General features: G+C 52.1%; 3 protein-coding genes and 1 pseudogene across 5 annotated transcripts; 2 read left to right on the top strand and 2 right to left on the bottom strand.

Moving 5' to 3' along the window:
* Nucleotides 1-3,350: 3,350 nt before the first annotated feature.
* SIT1 (signaling threshold regulating transmembrane adaptor 1) lies at nucleotides 3,351-4,988 on the bottom strand. The gene is made up of 5 exons (XM_023744043.1): nucleotides 4,949-4,988; nucleotides 4,694-4,847; nucleotides 4,548-4,606; nucleotides 4,376-4,437; nucleotides 3,351-4,277 (listed from the first exon to the last, which is right to left on the bottom strand). The coding sequence occupies exons 1-5, from the start codon at nucleotides 4,986-4,988 to the stop codon at nucleotides 4,044-4,046; spliced, it is 549 nt and encodes a 182-aa protein (XP_023599811.1). The 3' UTR covers nucleotides 3,351-4,043.
* Nucleotides 4,989-8,569: 3,581 nt separating this feature from the next.
* LOC111823234 lies at nucleotides 8,570-8,684 on the top strand (annotated as a pseudogene).
* Nucleotides 8,685-9,475: 791 nt separating this feature from the next.
* CCDC107 (coiled-coil domain containing 107) lies at nucleotides 9,476-11,957 on the top strand. Of its 2 annotated transcripts, none has more exons than XM_023744037.1 (6): nucleotides 9,476-9,649; nucleotides 9,732-9,874; nucleotides 11,196-11,256; nucleotides 11,346-11,436; nucleotides 11,511-11,623; nucleotides 11,705-11,957. In XM_023744037.1, exons 1-6 carry the CDS (start codon nucleotides 9,544-9,546, stop codon nucleotides 11,950-11,952), a joined length of 762 nt encoding a protein of 253 aa, XP_023599805.1. In that variant the 5' UTR covers nucleotides 9,476-9,543; the 3' UTR covers nucleotides 11,953-11,957. The 2 variants fall into 2 exon arrangements, with proteins under 2 accessions (XP_023599805.1, XP_014323537.1); XM_014468051.2 differs by having other exon boundaries at nucleotides 9,477-9,649; nucleotides 11,193-11,256.
* Nucleotides 11,958-11,984: 27 nt separating this feature from the next.
* ARHGEF39 (Rho guanine nucleotide exchange factor 39) lies at nucleotides 11,985-15,632 on the bottom strand. 2 transcript variants are annotated; one of them, XM_023744036.1, is made up of 10 exons: nucleotides 15,369-15,632; nucleotides 15,105-15,199; nucleotides 14,744-14,864; nucleotides 14,390-14,508; nucleotides 13,833-13,903; nucleotides 13,458-13,586; nucleotides 13,087-13,316; nucleotides 12,740-12,828; nucleotides 12,503-12,561; nucleotides 11,985-12,195 (listed from the first exon to the last, which is right to left on the bottom strand). In XM_023744036.1, the coding sequence occupies exons 1-9, from the start codon at nucleotides 15,630-15,632 to the stop codon at nucleotides 12,546-12,548; spliced, it is 1,134 nt and encodes a 377-aa protein (XP_023599804.1). In that variant the 3' UTR covers nucleotides 11,985-12,195; nucleotides 12,503-12,545. The 2 variants fall into 2 exon arrangements, with proteins under 2 accessions (XP_023599804.1, XP_006102778.1); XM_006102716.3 differs by lacking the exon at nucleotides 11,985-12,195 and having other exon boundaries at nucleotides 12,209-12,561.
* Nucleotides 15,633-18,325: the final 2,693 nt, after the last annotated feature.

Genomic DNA, 18,325 nt, shown 5'->3' with positions numbered 1-18,325 from the left:
CTTACTCTGCAGGAACTCAGAGAACTTGAGTTAAGTCTCTTGGGTCTGTTCCAATCTCCCATCTTTAACCACATGATTTGCATCTCCATATTTTTGAGATACTTCATTTTAATTTTCTAGACCTGTTACATTTTGAGATGCTTCATCTTTAATTTTCTAGACCCATTTTCGGGTTTTAACAGCACATCCTCCCCTTTGATTTATCTATGGAAATTTGGGGTTCTCATTTTCTAGTTCAGGGAAATCTTTTTTGTTTGCGCTTTACACATTTTTCAGTCAGAGATTCACCTGCTTCCTCCAGCAGGTCTCTCTGCCCCTCTGGCTTGCCTTTCCCAGCTTCAAGGGCTGAGAAATTCCATCCTCCACTGATTTTTTTGGAGAGCAGGGCAGGCCAGCAAAGCCATTGATTGTTCCTGGAAAGCAGACTGTTTCTGGGACTTGTTGCATTGCTCTTGGCTCTGAGGCTCTTTTCCAGAAATTTGTCCTCAAATTCTCTGCCAAGAGCTCAGCAGAGCCCACTTAAAGTTCTTCACCCAGCCCTGGCCAGATTACTCAATGGTTAGAGCATCAGCCCATGGACTGAAGGGTCCCAGGTTTGATCCCGGTCAAGGACACGTGCCTCAGTTGCAGGCTGGATCCTGGCCCAATTGGGGCACTTGCAGGAGGCAACCAATTGATGTGTCTCACATCAATATTCTCTCTTTCAGTCTCTTCCCCTCCCTTCCACTGTCTCTAAAAAAATAAAAAATAAATGGAGCCCTAGCACAGTGGTTCTCAACCTTCTGGCCCTTTAAATACAGTTCTTCATGTTGTGACCCAACCATAAAATTATTTTCGTTGCTACTTCATAACTGTAATGTTGCTACTGTCATGAATCGTAATGTAAATATCTGATATGCAGGATGGTCTTAGGCGACCCCTGTGAAAGGGTCGTTCGACCAGCAAAGGAGTCGAGACCCACAGGTTGAGAACTGCTGCTCTAGCAGATTTTGCTCAATGGATAGAGCATCGGCCTGCAGACTGAAGGGTCCGGGTTTTGATTCCGGTCAAGGGCACATGCCTCAGTTGCAGGCCCTGGTCAGGGCTCCTGTGGTAGGCAACCAATCTGCTGTTTCTCTCACATCAATGTTACTCTCTGTCTCTCCTCCGCACTTCCACTCTCTCTAAAAATCAATGGAAAAATATCCTCAGGTGAGGATTAATAAAAGAAAAAATAAATAAAATAGCCAAAACCGGTTTGGCTCAGTGGATAGAGCGTCGGCCTGTGGACTGAAGGGTCCCGGGTTCGATTCTGGTCAAGGGCATGTACTTGGGTTGCGGGCACATCCCCAGTGGGAGCTGTGCAGGAGGCAGCTGATCGATGTTTCTCTCTCATCGATGTTTCTAACTCTCTATTTCTCTCCCTTCCTCTCTGTAAAAAATCAATAAAAATATATTTTAAAAAAAATAATAAAATAAAGTTCCTCACCTATAGCTGAGAGTTATCAGAGGGGGTGTGTAGAGGGAGGTCTTCATAGGGTTGGTACATGCGCAAAATCCTCTCACTCTAAGTAATGTAAGTATTACTGACAAAGTGATAATCACCAAAAGACTTAAAAACAGAAGCCATTACTAGGTCAGAACTCAAGAGTTGCAAGAGACAGAAAGTCTAACTTCGACTGACTGACTAAGCAAAAAAAAGGAATTTATTAGCTTGCTTACATAACCAAGAAGTGCAGGAAGCAGATCTTGCTCTGGGCATGGCTGGATCCAAGGCTTCCAATGAAGTCATTAAGGCTTGGTCTCTCTCCACGTCCCCGCTCTGTTACCCTCCTTGTAGCCAAAACCAAGTTGGAAGTTTAGACTCATTTTGACGGAATGCAGTGCAGCGCCAGAGCCGGCGGGGCCTCGGTGGGGTGGCTGGGGATGGCCCCGGGGCTCCTCCCACCACAAACAATTCGCTAAGAACTTCCTGCCATGAACCTGTGACAATGCCGAAGACCCTTCGTCTTTGGGTCCTGGGCTTATGCCTATCCTCCCGCCGGGATCTCAGGAAGCGGGGGAAACGGGAACCCCAAAGGGCCTGTGGCTTCTCCTGACCTGCTCTGAGGTTCTGCTCGGGACAGGGCACTCCTGGCTGGAAACAAACACCAGCGAGGCAGGGAGGGCAGCTGGAGGCACCCGGAGCTATGGAGGCGGGGCGAACCCCCAGGTGTCTGGTAAAGTGAGGCGCTCAACCAGCCGGAGGGAGGTGGCCAGGGGCCCTCCGAGGTGTTTGGGGTGCATCCGGCTGCCCCCCTTATTTATTTCCTACATTTGGAAATTGCTCCAGACCTGGCGTTCAGTGGCGATCCTAGGCTAGGGCATGAGAAGGTAAGGAAAACCAAAGGGCTGTGGGGAGAGAGCGAGCAGGGGATCCGGGATTCGGAGACTGGAAGGAAGGAGTTCAAGGCCCACCCAGCCCCACTCGGAGCGAGTCCGCCACGTCCTGCGCACGCGGGAGGCGCCCGACGCTCCGGGAGCGGGAGCGGGAGCCACGGAGCCTACAAACCCGGGGACCCCCGGGCCTGGAGACCTCACCTCCCAGCGAGCCGCGCACCCGGCAGCCGCGCGCCTGCGCAGAGCTGGTGGCGAGGCCGCGTCCCGCCGCGCGGGGGCGCTCGGAGCGCGGACCTGCACCGGCGGGGGCCGCAGAGCCCGGGGTTGGGCCGGTCTGTGTTGGGGGTCGTTTGAGGCCTCGGCCGAGATGGCCGGCGAGTCCCAGTGGAGAAGCCCTCAGCCCCCGGCCGCGGACACGTGGAGCGTCTCCAGCACCGCAGCCTCCTGACCCCACATCCCGCTGCGGGCTGTTCCCGCATCCGGTACCCGCCCCGACGCCACCTTCCCGCCCACACAGCCCAGCTGCGCTCACCGCGGCCCGGGCTGCTTCTGGGGAGGCGCGAGGGGGGTGCTCAGGTCCGGGAACCCCGGGCACTGGGCTACTGTGTGTCTGTGTGTGCGCAGAGCAGGCCCCCTTCTCATTGGCACCACCTGGCCGGTCCCTGGCGCACGCGTCCCTACTCTGCCTTCCCCGGGACTCTAGGAAGGAGAGAGGTTTGGAAGTAAAAGCCTCAGCTTCCCCTTTCTTCTGCCCCTCAAACCTCACGTCTGTCCGACCTGCCTCCACAGAGGCCCTGGGAGGAGATGGTCTAGGCCAGGGTGGGGGTGCAGCTCAGTTACAGAGCCCATTGGGGAGAGTAGGGCAGGGGCTGCTGAGCTTGCAGACTCCGGGTGATGGGGGTTGGGGCGGTCCTCAGTGTAAATGCTAGCAGCTCCGGCCTCCACCCCGGGCACCCACCTCTGCCTCCCTGGCACCCACGCCTGCCGGCACCCACCCCTGCCGTGTTGATGAGGCTGCCCCTCTTGCACCCTCCTCCGCAGCCAGGCTCCCTGGGAGTGCTCTGTGCAGACAGCAAAGCTCACACTCCCACCATGTGGGGTCTATTGCAGGTCTGTGGCCCCCGTAATGAAATCTAAACACTTTTTGAGAAATTTTATTTAAAAACTTGGGGGCACAACAGAGGCAGCAGGATGGAGACTGGTATTCTCCTGCCAGGTTCTCAGAGCAGAGCCAGGCTTGGGTTCTTCAGGTTGCTCGGTTCCAGGATCCCCCTCCCCTCCTACCCGCCCCCCCCAGCCCGTGGCCTCCCCAGGGGTATACCCACCCAGGTCCTCTTAGGCTCTTACCCCCTCCCCCACTGCCCACTTCCTGTGTCTGAGGAGACACTGAGGTGTCAGCGGTACAGTGTATGAGAGCAATAGCGGGAGGACCTGGTAAGACTCCGGAAGGAGGAGGAAGCGAGGAGGGGGCCACTGCCTCTGCTTTCTCCATCCTCAAGAAACGGGGGCCTGCTTTCCCCCTGACTTATCTCCTCAGGTCAGATAGGAGTCTTGGGGAACATCACCTCCTGTGACCGGGCGATGACTGACTGTCTTTGGGGGTTTGCTGGGAAATAGTCATGCCCCGAACAGGGTAGCCGTCACCCCTGCAACAGAGGAAGCGGGGCGATGCCAGGCCCTCCGTCTCAGCTGGGTGCAGTCTGGCTGTTGGCGTAGGCCTGGTCCGGGAAGGAAGCCCGGGCTCTGCGGGTCTGGGCACACACGGAGGCGTAGAGCTCCGGCTCCCGGCCCGAGGCCTGGGGCTTCGGCTCAGAGTCCAGCACCACCTCTGAGTATTTGATGGGGGTTCCAGGGCTCGGGATCCGGCCCTGAGGGGGCCGCAGCTGCAGGCTGGTATAGCACATCACCTCCTCTGCAGCCTGGAGATGCAAGGCTGTTAGAAGTGCACTGGACCCTTAAAAAAGCATCCCCCCCCCACTTCCTTCCCTCCCCTCTTCCTCAGCAACAACTGACTCACCCTGGTGGGGCCTCCAAGTGTTGGATCCTGCTGGTCTGGCCCTGGTTCTTGAGACAGTCGTCCTGGGACAGGTAACAGAAATCTGGTCACTTCTTGTTCCTCCTCCTGCAGCCCTTCATCCCACCCACCCAGGACCTGTTCTCCGTGCCTCTCCCCTCTGCCAGTTTCCTACCTGTCTTCAGATAATGCAGGTTCCCATACAGGGGGACCTCTTCCACAGACCCTCCAGACCTGCAACACAAAGTTTAGGGGGTAAATGGGGACCTCTTGGTAAGGAGAAATGATCAATGATCCCATTTCTGTTTTCCCCCCACTCACTGTCCCCCTCCTGAACGGCTCCTTCTCCAGCCATTACTGCATCGGGGCAAGTGTGCAGCCAGCGAGATGAGAAGCAGCAGCGTCACAGCCCCTAAGAGGGCCCACAACCCCCAGGCCTGGGGGAAGGAGGGAATTCCTGTGGATGTGAGAGAATAGAGGGGTGGGTATTACTGCCCAGCCCAACCCTCCAGATCCCAGCAGATGGGACATGGGGCCGCGTGACCCCTCCCCCTGTCCCTGCCCCGCCCCGCTTACCGGGCCCTAGCTGATCCGTGCAGTTGGCGCCGCTGCTCATGACTATTGATGTGGGAGCCAAGTCTGCAGGCCTGAGCCTCGGCGTAAGCCTGGCTTATGGTCTGACAGCTGCGGCAGCCCCCCTTACTCCCACCCCTCCCCGGCCTGGCCCCCACAGCTCATCATCCCCAATACTGGTGGTGGCAAAGTCGCTGGTTTCCGGGGAGGAAGGGGGAGGGGAGGGATGAGTGAAAGAACTGACACCGCCCAGTGCCTGCACCTGCACCACCCAGCAACTCCTGAACTTCCGCAGCTCCCCACCTCACGCCCCCCTCGCCCTTGGCCCTCTACCCCCTTTGGCCAGAGAAGAGAGAAGAAGGCCTGTGCCACTGTGTAGCTGAGCCCATGAAGACTCCACGGAGGGCAGAAGTGGCATGAGGCAGGACCCACAAGACAAGGAAGCCAGGCTTTATGACAGAGATTCCCTTTGCCACCAGGTACCTGACTTTTCTCTCCAGTTCTGAGTCTCCTGAGGAGAATGTGCTTCTGGATGAACATGCTATAACGTGGAATAGGATTGGGAGGCCTCCTGGTATGTACCATCTCACCACACCCTAAGGCTGATCCAAGGTGAACGTGTTAGGATGACCATTGTCATTGTTATTATCCTATACTAGAGGCCCAGTGCACGAAATTTGTGCACGGGTAGGGTCCCTAGACGATCAGGGCCGATCAGGGCCTTCCTTCCCCAGTTGCCGGCTGCCTTCGTTCCGCGCCGCCCCCTGGTGGTCAGCACACATCATAGCGAGCTGTTGAACTCCGGGTTGGTCGAACTCCCAAGGGGACAATTTGCGTATTAGCCTTTTATAAAAGCCTAATATGCAAATTGCCCCCTCGGGTGGTCATTCAACCGGGAGTTCGACCGCTCGCTATGACGTGCACTGACCACCAGGAGGTGGTGCAGAACATGGCAGGCATCAGTGACCCTCTGTGACCTCTCGCCGGCTACCCGGGGGTGGGGGTGACAGGGATGGAGGAGGTGCAGTGAGAATGCAGGGTGTCTGCTGAGCTTGCTCTCACTCCCCCTGCTACCCTCCCCTGGGACACCAGGGCTCGCACGCCTACTCAGATGCCAGGTGCCTGTGAGGAGCCTGCCTCACACCCACACAGCCTCTTCTGGGTGAGCCGTGCCACAGCCCCTGGGACCGCAGGAGCCAGGCAGGCTCCCCATGGGTTTGCACAGGAGCCGGTCTGCAAGGCCGGCTGGGAGAGAGTGTGCTGCCTGCCCGGCTTCTGTGCAGCACTGCCAGGCGGCCCAGAGGCCCACGCTGCGCCCTGGCCCATGACGTCCAGCTGTGTTCACCGCATCTCTGCGTGGGGACTCGGGCTCTGTGACTCAGCAGAGGGGGGCACACAGAGGCCCGAGGGCCCAGGTGCTGCCCAGGGCCCAGAGGTCAGCTGGGACCTGCCCTTCCACGCCAGATGCTTGTGCTTTGATCGCCAGCCAGGCCTAGGGACCACACCCATGCATGAATTTCGTGCAGCGGGCCTCTAGTTCTGGTATAACAGGGCGCAGAAAAAGCTAGTTTCCTCCCTCTATCCTGGGATATTGAGTCCTGTCTTTGCACCTGTTCACTGCAGGGACTAGAGTACCTGCCCTGCCCAGAGACAGCCCAATCAGTGGGAGGCTACTGATGTGGGAAGAGGGAGTTTAAGTTCCGAATTTAAACTTTAGAGCAGGAGCCAGAAATGTGTTTTGTGTGTCCCATACAATGTTTTTGTTTTGTTTTGTTTTGAACTTTTAAAGATTGCCAAGGATGGGAATGGCACGAGAGGTCTGATCCTCCAGCTGCAGGCAATAAGAGGGTATTCATCTGTAGAGAATTTTAAGACAAAACCAACTAAAAATCGGTCTCCGTTTTATTACCACCATGTTCCAGCAATTCTAAAAAATGTCAGTAATAAAGTACTCCTCTCTGAAAAAGCTTTTATAGATCCAGGTTCTACATTGTTATGGTTACTGATGAGCTTTCTTAAGATACAAGCTTCAAATGAGCACTTTTGTATTACCTATCCTTTCGAAAACACTGTCATATACATGGAAGTTCATCTAGAGAACTCCCAGTTATACAATTGGCCCCTGACATAGCAGATTCATCTAGGTGTATTTATATCTAGAATTAGTTCTTAACAGTTTGGAGTTGTTAAGGTTCTCTTTGGGCACAATCTCTGTCTCCAGCTCCTATGATAGTACATATTCCTGTATTTAGCCCATGGATTTATAATGAACAATAAGTAGCCCAATGATTGTAAAGTCAAAGAAATTGAACTTGAATTACTTTATGTCATTCCAGAGTTTTTATTTATATTGAAAAATTCTGGGGTTTATTGTGAAATGGAATTTTTTAAATCTTTGCCAAACATCCTTATGATTACTTTCCCTAACTGTTTGTATGTTTGTTGCTTAACATGCAAGAAACTTAAAAAAAAAAAATTTAAATTGATTTTTAGAGAGGGTGGAAGGCAGAGAGAAACATTCATGTGAGAGCAGAACATTAAAAGCTGCCTCCTGCATATCCCCTACTGGCGATCCAGCCCACAACCTGGGCATGTGCCCTGACCAGAAATAAAACTGTGACCTCCTGGTTCATAGGTTGATGCTCAACCACTGAGCCATACTGGCTGGGCACTATATATAGTTTTATACTGTCATGATTATATCAGACATTCAGTTATACAAATAATTCAGTCTGAATTTCTGACCCTTATTGTTAGCTTATTTTATGGCCCTTGTTACTTGTTTCATTTCCTGATTATTACTGAAAATAATTTTATCCTATAGAAGAGAATTTTAAAAAAACATGATCCACACAGTTGTCAAATATGCCAAATAGTCCTTGTTAACATTTTAAAACAGAGATTTCAAATTTTAAAAATCCCAATTTGTTGAACTGGGGGGGGGGGGGGGGAGGTGTAGAAATCAGAATATCTGGCAATAGTGGGCCCAAATTCCCTGAAGGCAGCGATCAGTTAGGGGCCATTTATCATATTATACCCCTGTCCCTCTTCCCTCCCCGCCCAGAACCACTTATTTACTTTGACTACACCAACTGGCTTGGAGTCAAGATTTGGAGTACACTGTTCTGACACCCAGGCTGCCTCTGGGCGGTCAAACTCCCCTGGGTTCGGGCCTCTCCCTGCAGTGCCCCCTTCCTTTCTGGAAAGACAGGAAGACATACCGAATTTTATTCATTTAATACACATGTACCAGTGCCCATCACTTATGTGCCAAGCTCTGGAGATGCAAATGTGAGTGGGAAATGGTTTCTGTCCTCTTCAAAGAGCTCTTGGTCTAATCAGGAAGATGACCCTTCATATCCCAGACAGTGATAAAAGATAGTGTGAAACAGTGGGAGACTACCTAAGTCTGTCCGCTAGAAGTGGGAAGGCCTGGAGGTGGGGTGATGTGAGACAGATGATATGGGGACAAGCAGAAAATGGTTGGAATCGCCTAGTCTCTTACCTGATCAACAACACTTAACCTTCAGGAACCTGAGTTTCCTCATTTTTAAAAAGAGCTTAATTATATTTAACTGTTGGATCGTTTGAAAACATTAATTGCCTTCAACAAGGATTCATTGAGTGCTCGCTTTGGCAGCACATATACTAAAATTGGAAAGATACAAAGATTAGCATGGCCCCTGCGTAAGGTAAACACTCAAATTTATTAACCAATGGCACCCCGATGCATTTAATTTAAAAAAAGGAGTGCTTGCTAGAGTCATGTAGGCTATAGGAATAAAATGGTAACGAAAAAGAGAGATGGCATTTACAGTCTAGCGGTAATTAATAGACTACTTGGTTTTTAATGGACTGATTTCAATAAATCAAAATGGATTTTTCCAGCTTTATTGTGATATAATCGACAAAGTTAATGATTTTGTATGAATCTGAATTTCGTAGATGTTTACACTGGCTTTTTTTATAAAACGCAGCCGCGCTGAGAATGAGCCCCGTGTGGTTAGTGCGCGGACGCACCGCCTGCGTAACTAGAGGAGATGACGGATGACAACACCCCGCCGCACACCGCTCGGCTCCCCCGCCTAACGGGCTCGCGTCTTGGCGGATTGACAAGGAGAAGCGGAGGAAGTCTACGTGCATGCGCACGCGGCACTCTCTGCCAGAGATCCGGGGACTTTCCCCTAGGCGCAAATGAGGAACCGAGTCCTCCGTACGTAGCCTAGGCAACAGGCCTTCAGCGCGAACTGCGGGAAAAAACCCAGCTTCGCGGCTTTTTATAGGTCCATCAGAAAATATACCTTTCGGTTAGGGCGAGAAAATTGATTTTTTTTTTTTTTCCCCTAAGAAATAAAAAATCACTTTCTGGAATAATCTTCTGAGACTTCTGGCGGTATTCTGGCTAATATAGATAAGAGTAAATAGATAAGAAATTAACTGATTTAGGAAAATTTGGCCGATGGTCCTATGCAAATATGCGTGGCCCCGCCCACACTATGTGGGCGTGGCTTTCTGGGGGCGGCCGCAGCGAGGCCGGCGCGCCTACCCATGAGCACTGGGGCGCTCCGCTGCCTGGCGCCGCTGGGCCTTAGTCTGCAATGGCGAGCGCGGTCTCGCCCGCGGGTGTTCTGGGGCTGCTGCTTGTGTCCGCGCTGCCGGGGGTCCTCGGAGACCACCCCAGCCCCGACCTCCGGGCACACCCAGGTACCAGCGAGGGCTGCTGGGGGGAGGCTGGGACTGCCCTGGGGTCCCAGCCCTATTGACCTTCCTCCGCCCTCCTCCGCAGGGGACCCCGCCCAGGTCAGCCCTAAGGCCGCGGAACCCCGGCGGCCGCCGCCCAAGGACCAGCAGGAGCGGGCCCGGGCGTGGCCTGTGGGGGCGCTGTACACCGCGGCGGTCGTGGCTTTCGTGCTCTATAAGTGTTTGCAGGTGCGGGAAGACCGTGGTGGGGATGCCCCGGGCCTGAGTTTCCCAGGGGGGCGTTAGGGTACCAAGAACAAAAGACATCTTCCGGTCGTTCTATGAAATGGACAGTAGTTCCTTGGCTTTCCAACATTACGGGGTCATTTTGAGCATCCAGCGAGGCAATGGATGTGAAGGGCACATGGTAAATTGTAAATAATAAACATCACATGTAGTCCTCGCAACAAGCCAATGAAGAGATTAAGTGACTTGCTCAAGGTCAGAGCTAGTAAGTAGTGGAGCTGGGATTTGAACCCAGCGAGTGTGGAGTTCCTGGTGAGATTCCAACCTCGGCACAAGAGGTTGGTTACGGTAGTCGGTGTTTTTTGAGTTCAAGGTACCAAGCAGGCTCATGTTCTTGGGAACGAGGCCCTGAAATATGAATTGACAGTACATTTTGGTGGATTGAAACTGTTGAAATGGAAAGTAGTACCTCCCAGGGCTGTATATTCAGCCCTGGCCCTATCACTCAATTGCATTGGGAAATAGCTCCAGAGCAATTTGGAGATGTAAAACTAGAAGGGACAGCTGATCACGATCCCAAATAGACTTGACAAGCTAGGATAAAGGACTGAGTTCAATGATGAAATTTAAAGAGGACAGATACATTCTATTCTTGGACCCAAGTATAGTCCAGAAGAAACATAACAGCAACAGCTCATTGTTTGGCTAATGAAGTTCATTTGTGTGATGTGACAACCCATTTCCTAAATAAGTACTGTGCGTTATCTTATGATCGGAACATTCCTGGAGAAAACTTTATTCTCTTTGGGGCACTGATTTAAAAGCTCAAGTTCAGTAAAGCAACCAGAGAAAGTCATGTCAAATGAGCACTGACTGGAAAAGATTGGTGATATTAAGCCAGAGAGGACATAGGGAAGTGAGAGGGGGTAGGGGTGGGGGGGAATGACCATTGTTGTCAAATCCCCAAGGGGCTATCATGTTGAAAAGACATGATTTTGGAAGGCTCTTATCAGCACAATGAAAAGAAGATACATGAAGGACAGTTTTTGGCTTTGTATATAAACTAACAACCAGAGCTTTATCAACCTGGAGGGAGCTGTTCTCTTCCAGGAGGTGTTAGAGTAGACTGAATGTCCACTTGTGAGGGCGTACTGACTGGCTGCTTCATGTCCTGGATGAGGAGCTGGACTAGATGGGATTGTGATTCTCTGAGGTGAAAATCCAATAGTTTTCTCTACCTCAAATTCTCCTCCTCCTCCTCTTACTGGCTTTGGAGACAGGGGTGGGAGCCTTGTTGCAGTATCTCCATTTCCTTCTGCAGCAGGAGAAAAAGGAGGCTCCTGTTCTCCAAGAAGAAGCAGGCAAGAAGGAATCATTGCAGTCAGGTGGGTTTTGCAGACGTCTTGCTTGGTAGGGAGTTAGGGGACAGCAGAAGGTGACTAACCATTACTCTCCTTCTCTCCCTTACCTCCAGAGCAACAGCTGGCCCAGTTGACACAACAACTGGCCCAGACGGAACAACACCTGAACAATCTGATGGCCCAGCTGGACCCCCTTTTTGAGCGGTAAGGAGAGCAGTGTGTGGCAGGTGAGAAGTGGGGACATAGACTGGGCAGCCTCTGAGGGGACCTATCCACAGGGTGACTACCCTGGCTGGAGCACAGCAGGAGCTTCTGAACATGAAGTTACACACCATCCACCAGCTGCTACAAAAGAACAAGCCCAGCAAGGATGTGGAGGTTCCAGAACCAGGTAACAGGCTGGGGTTGAAAGTCTGGTGGCGGTAGAGACAAAGTGTCAGAAACTGGGACATACCTGATCTTCCCCTCACAGAGGCGAGCATGCCCTTTCCTGAGGACTCATGCATGAAGGAGGAGGACGAGGAGGCTGGTGACAGTCAGGCTTGGGAAGAGCCCCTACACTGGAGCACAGAGACAAGGAACCTAGCTACTCCGTGGGGAGTGGAGCAGGGGCTAAGGAGAAGATGCAGCAAGCCTGCGGCAAAGGGCCCCAGTCCCAGCCCCCTCTGGGAAGGAGGGACGACAGCTGAAGGCTTAGTAAAACCAAGTCTGTTCTTGTGATTGGATGCTCCTGGGTGCTTTTTCCATTCCAGCTGGTCACACACACACCCATACTAGGTGCCTAAGAACAACTGGCCCTTCTTGCAAAGCTTCCCTTATTAGGACAAAAAGATGCTGCCTCCCAGTGTGAGAGCCGAGGAGATAGAGGGAGCTCCAGTTCTTTTCCTGGTACTCCCGAGGCCCCGTCATGCCAGCCTCCAGGCACAAACTTCCCTCTTCTCATAGCACACAGCTGAAACAGGCCTTTCCAAAAAAACAAGAAAAACTTTACTTAAATCCAGTGGGAAAATAAAACTATAAAAATAGCCACATTTGCAAAGCCATAGCCTTGATACACGACTGGCCATAGACATAGCACCAAGCTGGTCAGCCCCAAATCCCCTCTTCTGTGCTGGAGGGGCTGGTTCAGTGGAGGTTCAAATGGGTCAGTCTTGGTTTCCTGATTCTTAAGAGCTGGTCAAATAACCCAGTCCCAGGCAAACACAAAATGACCCTTCTCAAACCAGGAAGGGTTCTGTGTTTTGTTTAGTTTTGTGCTCCTGACCCTGACCTATCCCTGAAGTATCTTGGGTCCTGGAATTCATAAGATTCTTCTAGTTCTTCTGGCTGCTGTGGAGAGAAGACAGTTCAGGTATTGGCATGAGCACGCTATTCATACTCTCATCAACTAGGGGATAGGGGTGGTGGGGTGGTGTCCCACAGATGTAGGACATGAGACAGGACCAGAACTGCTCATCTCCTGCTCCTGGGCCTCATCACAACACTTACAAGGAAAGAGACAGCCTACCTGATGGCCACGGTCAGACTGTGGTACCAGCGCAGCAGCTCCTCCCGGTCCGTGGACATGAGCAGCAGCTTCTCGTGAGGAAAGGACAGCTGGGGAGAGACCACCTCTTAGTGCATGGCTCAGAAAGGTCCAGGCTAAAGCTCAAGGCCTTGCTGCTCCCGTGGGGGTCGTTCAGGACTCATGTGAGAACTAGATATGAACCCAAAGACCCAGTTATGCTCTCTCAATGTAGCTGGCCCAATTCCTAAGAAAAGGGTCCAGGCCAAGGAGATAAACGGGGGCATAGGTATTTGAGGCGTATGTTCGGCCTCTCCTACCTGACCTAGGACCCCCATCTTATTACTTACGCTGAGCAGTCCACCACAAGGGCCCCCCGAGTGGCCAAAGACCCTTTGGAGTTGACACTGGGCCATGGGGTAGACGGCCCGGCAGAGAAAGGTGCCACTCTGCAGCAGGTGCAATGGGGGTCGAGGCTTGGCCAGGACAAGCACGTCAGAGAACAGGAAGAACATTCGGGGCCGAGGTTCCCCACGGGGAGGCACCACCAACAGCCAGCCCTGGCGTAGGAACCAGCGACCTGGGGGAGGGGAGAGCTGTTATTCTGATGCAACTTCAGGACCATGCTCCGAGGGCATAAAAGAAAAGGGAGGCTGAGGAGACTGGGTATGTGAGTAAGAAAAGGGCAGATTGAGGGCTAAGGGGGAAGGATCCAGACTACCTGAGGTGAGCCCCTTTGCCTGGCGGCCGCTGAGAAGGGCCTGCACACGCCGGAGGTGCTGGTCATTCTTCTGTTTCTGACCAATGGTGTGAACTCGCTGGGCAGTCTCACTTATCAGCCGCGCAGCCCCTGGAATAACAGCCCAACCCCATTCCCAGCACATCTGTGACTCTGGGGACTGGCAGTGGAGAAAGGCTACTCCCTAGGGACCCAGGGTTAGGGTCTAACTTGTTGAAGAGCAGGCAGGACAACGGAACATCACGTACATGTCAAAGGAAGACAGGGTCATACCAGACATTGTTGGAGGTCACCACCCAAAAGGGATACAAGAAAGGCAGCCTTCTGTCTCTGAGTTTTGGCAGAGCAAGAACATACGTGTGAGCTGTTGGTGGTCAGGGCTGTTGGGACTTGTGTTTTCAGCCAAAGCAACAACGAGATTTTCATACCTAGAATTAGACAGTTGGAAGTCTGAGGGGACGTAGAGCTGGGAAAAATTCCCTCTGCCTGACACACTCATAACCCCTTACACGTACTTCCACTGCAACGCCAGGAAAGGTCTGCTCTGGCTTGGTATCCCCTCTTTCAAAACCTGGGCTCACACATCACCCTTTCCCATCCCACATGGAAGAGTCAGGGGCAGACTCCTCAGAAATTCTAAACTGGACCAGGCTCTCATCTCAGCAAACTCTTCCAAATACGGTGTCACTAGCCCATTACAAGCCCTCGAGCTTCAACGTAGAGTTCCACAGTCCCAGCTAAGGGCCCGAGGCTGCAGACTCCAGGTACTCCAGTGGGTTCTCATCTTCTCTTGCAAAAAGGATTCCAGGAGCAATTTGTCCCAGGAGAGAGGCATTGGGACAGACCCCATGAGTCCCACAAAGGTGAGGGACTCAGGAAAGAGAAGCTGGCTGAGTCAGGGAGAGTTCACTCACTGCTGAAGCCTCTGCAGAGGCAAAGGGAGCAGGTCCTGGAGCTGAAGGCCCCCAAACTCGGGGCGGCCTTCCTGAAGCCTCACGAACCTCCGGAAACGCTTGCTTTTCTTTAGTTGTTCCTGGAGTGAGGGAGAGGGTTGGCAGAGAGAGAAGCCACTCCTTACATTGTATTCACCTGCGTAGACATCCCCAGCCCTCAGCAAGCTGTGTGCTCCAGAGAGAACCCATCTCCCTACAGGGAACATAGCACAGAACTGGACTCCCAAAGGGCTCCATGAATGCAGGGACAGATGGAGAGATGAAGAGGAAATGTATGGGGCAAGAGAGGAAGGATTGAGGTCACCTTCAAGTTACCTGCAAGGTGGTCTGGGACCTCTCTGCGTTGGCAGCAAATTGGGTGTAGAGCTCCAGGTGGGGGCAGAAGCCCTCCAGCCCCTGCCCCCAGTGCCCTCCTTCCAGGTAGGGAAGCAGCTCTCTGCGTGGTGGGGACAATAACAGAGCTGCCAAAGAACTGCCCAAGCACCGCATTTCATTCCTTTACCCCTGACCCATGGGTAGTGCTGTTACCCACTTTACAGATGGAGAACTGGGGCACTGGGCCAAGACCACAGGTGAGGTCACTGGCGGGCTCGGAATGTGAACCTGGGTCTCTCGGTGCAGTGCCAGAAGCCGAGGCGCCCCCCCCCTTCCCTCTCCCCACGCCCCTTCCACTCACTGGCTGGCGCCGTAAATGAGCTCCCAGGGCCCAAACAGGGCCTGGCGCTCCGGTGGTCGCAGGGTGCCCTTGGCTCTCAGAATCCCCAGGAAGTACTGCGGAGAGAGAACGCCGCCAAGGCGCGGCTGGAATGTGCAGAAGTCTGCCCGGCCCCCAGTGCAGGAGGACAGAGCAAGACCCCGTCCTCGGGATCGCCGACCTCGCAGAGGCCCTCCCACACCCTGGGCTCCCCGCCCCGTTCGAGAGGACACGCGGGGCCCCCACCGTGGCCACCAGCCCCAGCTGCTCCTGGTAGCGCCGCTCGGTCTCCAGCAGCTCCCGGGCGGTGCAGGCGCGTTTCCGCTCCCAACGGGCACGCTGCTCTTGCACGGGACAGCGGGCCCGGGGGCCCGGGCTCTCCATGCCTTGCTGACCCGTGGACATTTCCGGCCACAGCCCGCGGAGATTCAAATGCCAACCGTTCGGGGGCGGGGCAGCGTGGAGGAGCGCGCCCCCTGGCGCCGGGAGGCTACGCGCAGGACGGAGCATGCGCGGCGGCCAGCCAAGCAGCGTCTCATCTCCGCTGGGGCCTCGCCCCACCGCCAGGGCGGCGCTGTAGGTACGTGAGGTCCGTCGGAGTACAGCCGAGTGGGGCAGGTGAGTGACTCTCCTGAGTGGATCTAATTGGGGCAGCAGCCTAGACTTTGAGCCCGCTGACTTGGGGGTGCAGACACTGGCAGGGCCTGTGTCCTAAAGGCGCAATAGTTGCAGTAAATAGTTGCAGTACATCTTCGGTAAGGGGCCCATGCCAGACGCTGGGGTTCAGTCGTTTCCAATGCTTCTTTACAATTAGGAACTCTCACAAGTCAAAAAGTTTGAAATATTTTGGCCTCTGGACAAGTTTATAGGTTTTGCCCGGCCGGCGTGGCTCAGTGGTTGAGTGTCGACCTATGAACCAGGAGGTCACAGTTTGGGCACGGGTTGCAGGCTCAACCCCAGTGTGGGGTGTGCAAGAGGCAGCCAATTAGTGATTCTCTCTCTTCATTGATGTTTCCATCTCTCCCCCTTACTTTCTAAAATCAATAAATATATTTTTTAAGAAAGTTTATAGGTTTTAAGTTACTAACTTTGTTTCTTATTCCAAAACTTACGGCCAGTTAGCTTCCAGTCAGCAGGTGTCGATAACTAACACAATGGTTCTGAATTGCTTAATTATGGCTAAAGGCAAAAGCCTGCAGTTGATTAGCCTGTGATACCTAGTCAAAGAGAGCGTGTACCAGATTTTCCCTTTTTTAGCTCTGGAGGGTCAATTGGCAGTGCCGTTGTCAGTATATATGCGAAACTTTAAAGTGTGCCTCTCTTATTGCCTAGCAATGCATTCTAAAGAAGTAGATATGTGGACAAAATTATATGTGCCAAGATGTGAAGCACAACATTGTAACAACAGATAACCAAAATGTCCAAAGGTAGTAAATTGGCTAGGAAAAATGTGGTACAGCCTTTTGAAGGAATAATATGAAAGCATTACAATGATGTTAAAAAGCTATCAATATGGGGAAAGGTACATAGTGTATTGCTGAGAGAAAAAAAGCAGACTATACAGCTGTTTGCACAAGATGATTTCATTTATGTATAATATATATGACTAGAAGGATAAAACAGTGGTTTTTATCTCTGGTGATGAGATTGAGAATAATTCATTCAACAGATATTTATTAAGCACCTACTCAGTGCCAGGTCCTGGATCATTGAGATTAAAGGGGTGAATAGGACTTTTCTGCCTTCCTAGGTTTTCTGCTTGAGCGTGCATGCATTACTTTGTAATCAGAAAACAAATATTAAAAACTCAGGTTTCAGATAGACTTTGGACCCCATGCCTATTATTCTGGATTCCTAGGAATCTGGGCCCCACGCCAAGAACCAAGTTACTGTCAGGGACCTGAGGTCTCCTCTAGCTCTCTGACATTCTAAAAATTCCAAGAAAGGAAAAATGCTGGTCTTAGATCAGGGAGAAACAGCTTGATGGGCTTGGTGGAGGAAAGAGAGAATTTGGGTCAGACTGTACCTTGGAACGGATTCCAAGGAGACTAGTGAGACCGTATAGCGGGAAGCCTGGTCTCAGGAGAATGTGGGACGGTTTGCACTAAGATCTCAAGTGAGGAAGGGGACAGATAATTCCATGGTGATTGGTATCGCTGTGAGCCCAGTTGATGAGAACACAGCACAGCACCTTGGGGTGCAGTGGTGGTGGGTGCGTTTGGGTGTGCTGCCAGTGTGTGAGGGTGCTTTATAGAACCGACTGTGAGCTCAGACTGGGGAGGAAGAAGAGGGAAATGTCGAGAAGACACACTGAGTATAATGAGAGACAACTGATTTCCTGGAGACCACGTCTCCCCCAGAGCAAGTCAGGCACACCCCATAGTCTACCTGGAACAGACAGACTCTCTACTCCCAACTCAATGCCCAAAGCCAAAGGAAGGCAGGACCAGTGGGAGAAGGTCAGAAGGCAGCCACCACCTCTCTATTCTTTAATTACCCTCAGCCTCTGCTTTCAACTCACTGGATGCTGGAGAAGCCCTAGTGATGCTTTGAACAATAATTATCAGTTATTCCACAAGAATTAAATGCCTCTTATATGCCACATCCTGTGCTAGGCATGGAGATGAAACAATGGATAATGAAATACGGCCTCTGCTGTTATTGATGCTGATAGTCTAGCATGGCAGACATGATAAGGAGTCGCCATAAAGTGGGATAAACATTACAAAAGATGTATAGGCTTTTATGCAGGCAGGAGTGACCCCATCTAGGAGTCAGGGAAGGCTCCTTGGAGGAAGTAACAATGTGAATTGATACCTGAAGGATGAGCAAAACCTGGTGGGGCAGGGTTGGCAGTAGAGTAGAGGTGAGAGAGACAAACAGCATGAACCAAGTTTGGAGATAACACACACACAGTGCATTCAAGGAACTGCTAGAAGTTCAGTAAGATTAGAGCATAGATTGCAAAGGAGAGAGTGATGAAAAAGGAGACTGGAGAGAGGCCAAGCCATGGAGGGAATTTATACCAGCAAGACTATGTCATAAGTAATAGTAAACTCAAAGTGGCTAAACGATAAGATATTTTATTAGCTTATGCAACTGAAAAGTCCAGATGCAGGTAGGGTTAGCTTAATCCAGCAACTCAATAATATCACCAAGGATGTAGGATGTTAATTAGGCAGGTGCTTATGGATCTGATGTGG

This window comes from Myotis lucifugus, unplaced genomic scaffold (assembly GCF_000147115.1).
Source record: "Myotis lucifugus unplaced genomic scaffold, Myoluc2.0 scaffold_424, whole genome shotgun sequence".
Lineage (NCBI taxonomy): Eukaryota > Metazoa > Chordata > Mammalia > Chiroptera > Vespertilionidae > Myotis > Myotis lucifugus.
The sequence above is the reverse complement of the archived record's forward strand: the minus strand, read 5'-3'. Positions and strand labels throughout refer to the sequence as shown.

What these genes read in the sequence shown, in the direction of transcription:
- SIT1 (XM_023744043.1), bottom strand. Translation starts at nt 4,988, where the DNA reads ATGAGCAGCGGCGCCAACTGCACGGATCAGCTAGGGCCCG. An exon ending in CACGGATCAGCTAGGGCCCG is followed by an intron (nt 4,848 to 4,948) that starts GTAAGCGGGGCG and finishes ACCCACCCCTCT; the next exon opens with ATTCTCTCACATCCACAGGA. An exon ending in CCTGCATTATCTGAAGACAG is followed by an intron (nt 4,438 to 4,547) that starts GTAGGAAACTGG and finishes TACCTGTCCCAG; the next exon opens with GACGACTGTCTCAAGAACCA.
- CCDC107 (XM_014468051.2), top strand. Translation starts at nt 9,544, where the DNA reads ATGGCGAGCGCGGTCTCGCCCGCGGGTGTTCTGGGGCTGCTGCTTGTG. An exon ending in CGACCTCCGGGCACACCCAG is followed by an intron (nt 9,650 to 9,731) that starts GTACCAGCGAGG and finishes CCTCCTCCGCAG; the next exon opens with GGGACCCCGCCCAGGTCAGC. An exon ending in TGCTCTATAAGTGTTTGCAG is followed by an intron (nt 9,875 to 11,192) that starts GTGCGGGAAGAC and finishes TTCCTTCTGCAG; the next exon opens with CAGGAGAAAAAGGAGGCTCC.
- ARHGEF39 (XM_023744036.1), bottom strand. Translation starts at nt 15,632, where the DNA reads ATGCTCCGTCCTGCGCGTAGCCTCCCGGCGCCAGGGGGCGCGCTCCTC. An exon ending in TGACCACCAACAGCTCACAC is followed by an intron (nt 13,587 to 13,832) that starts GTATGTTCTTGC and finishes CTGTTATTCCAG; the next exon opens with GGGCTGCGCGGCTGATAAGT. An exon ending in GGCAAAGGGGCTCACCTCAG is followed by an intron (nt 13,317 to 13,457) that starts GTAGTCTGGATC and finishes CCCCTCCCCCAG; the next exon opens with GTCGCTGGTTCCTACGCCAG.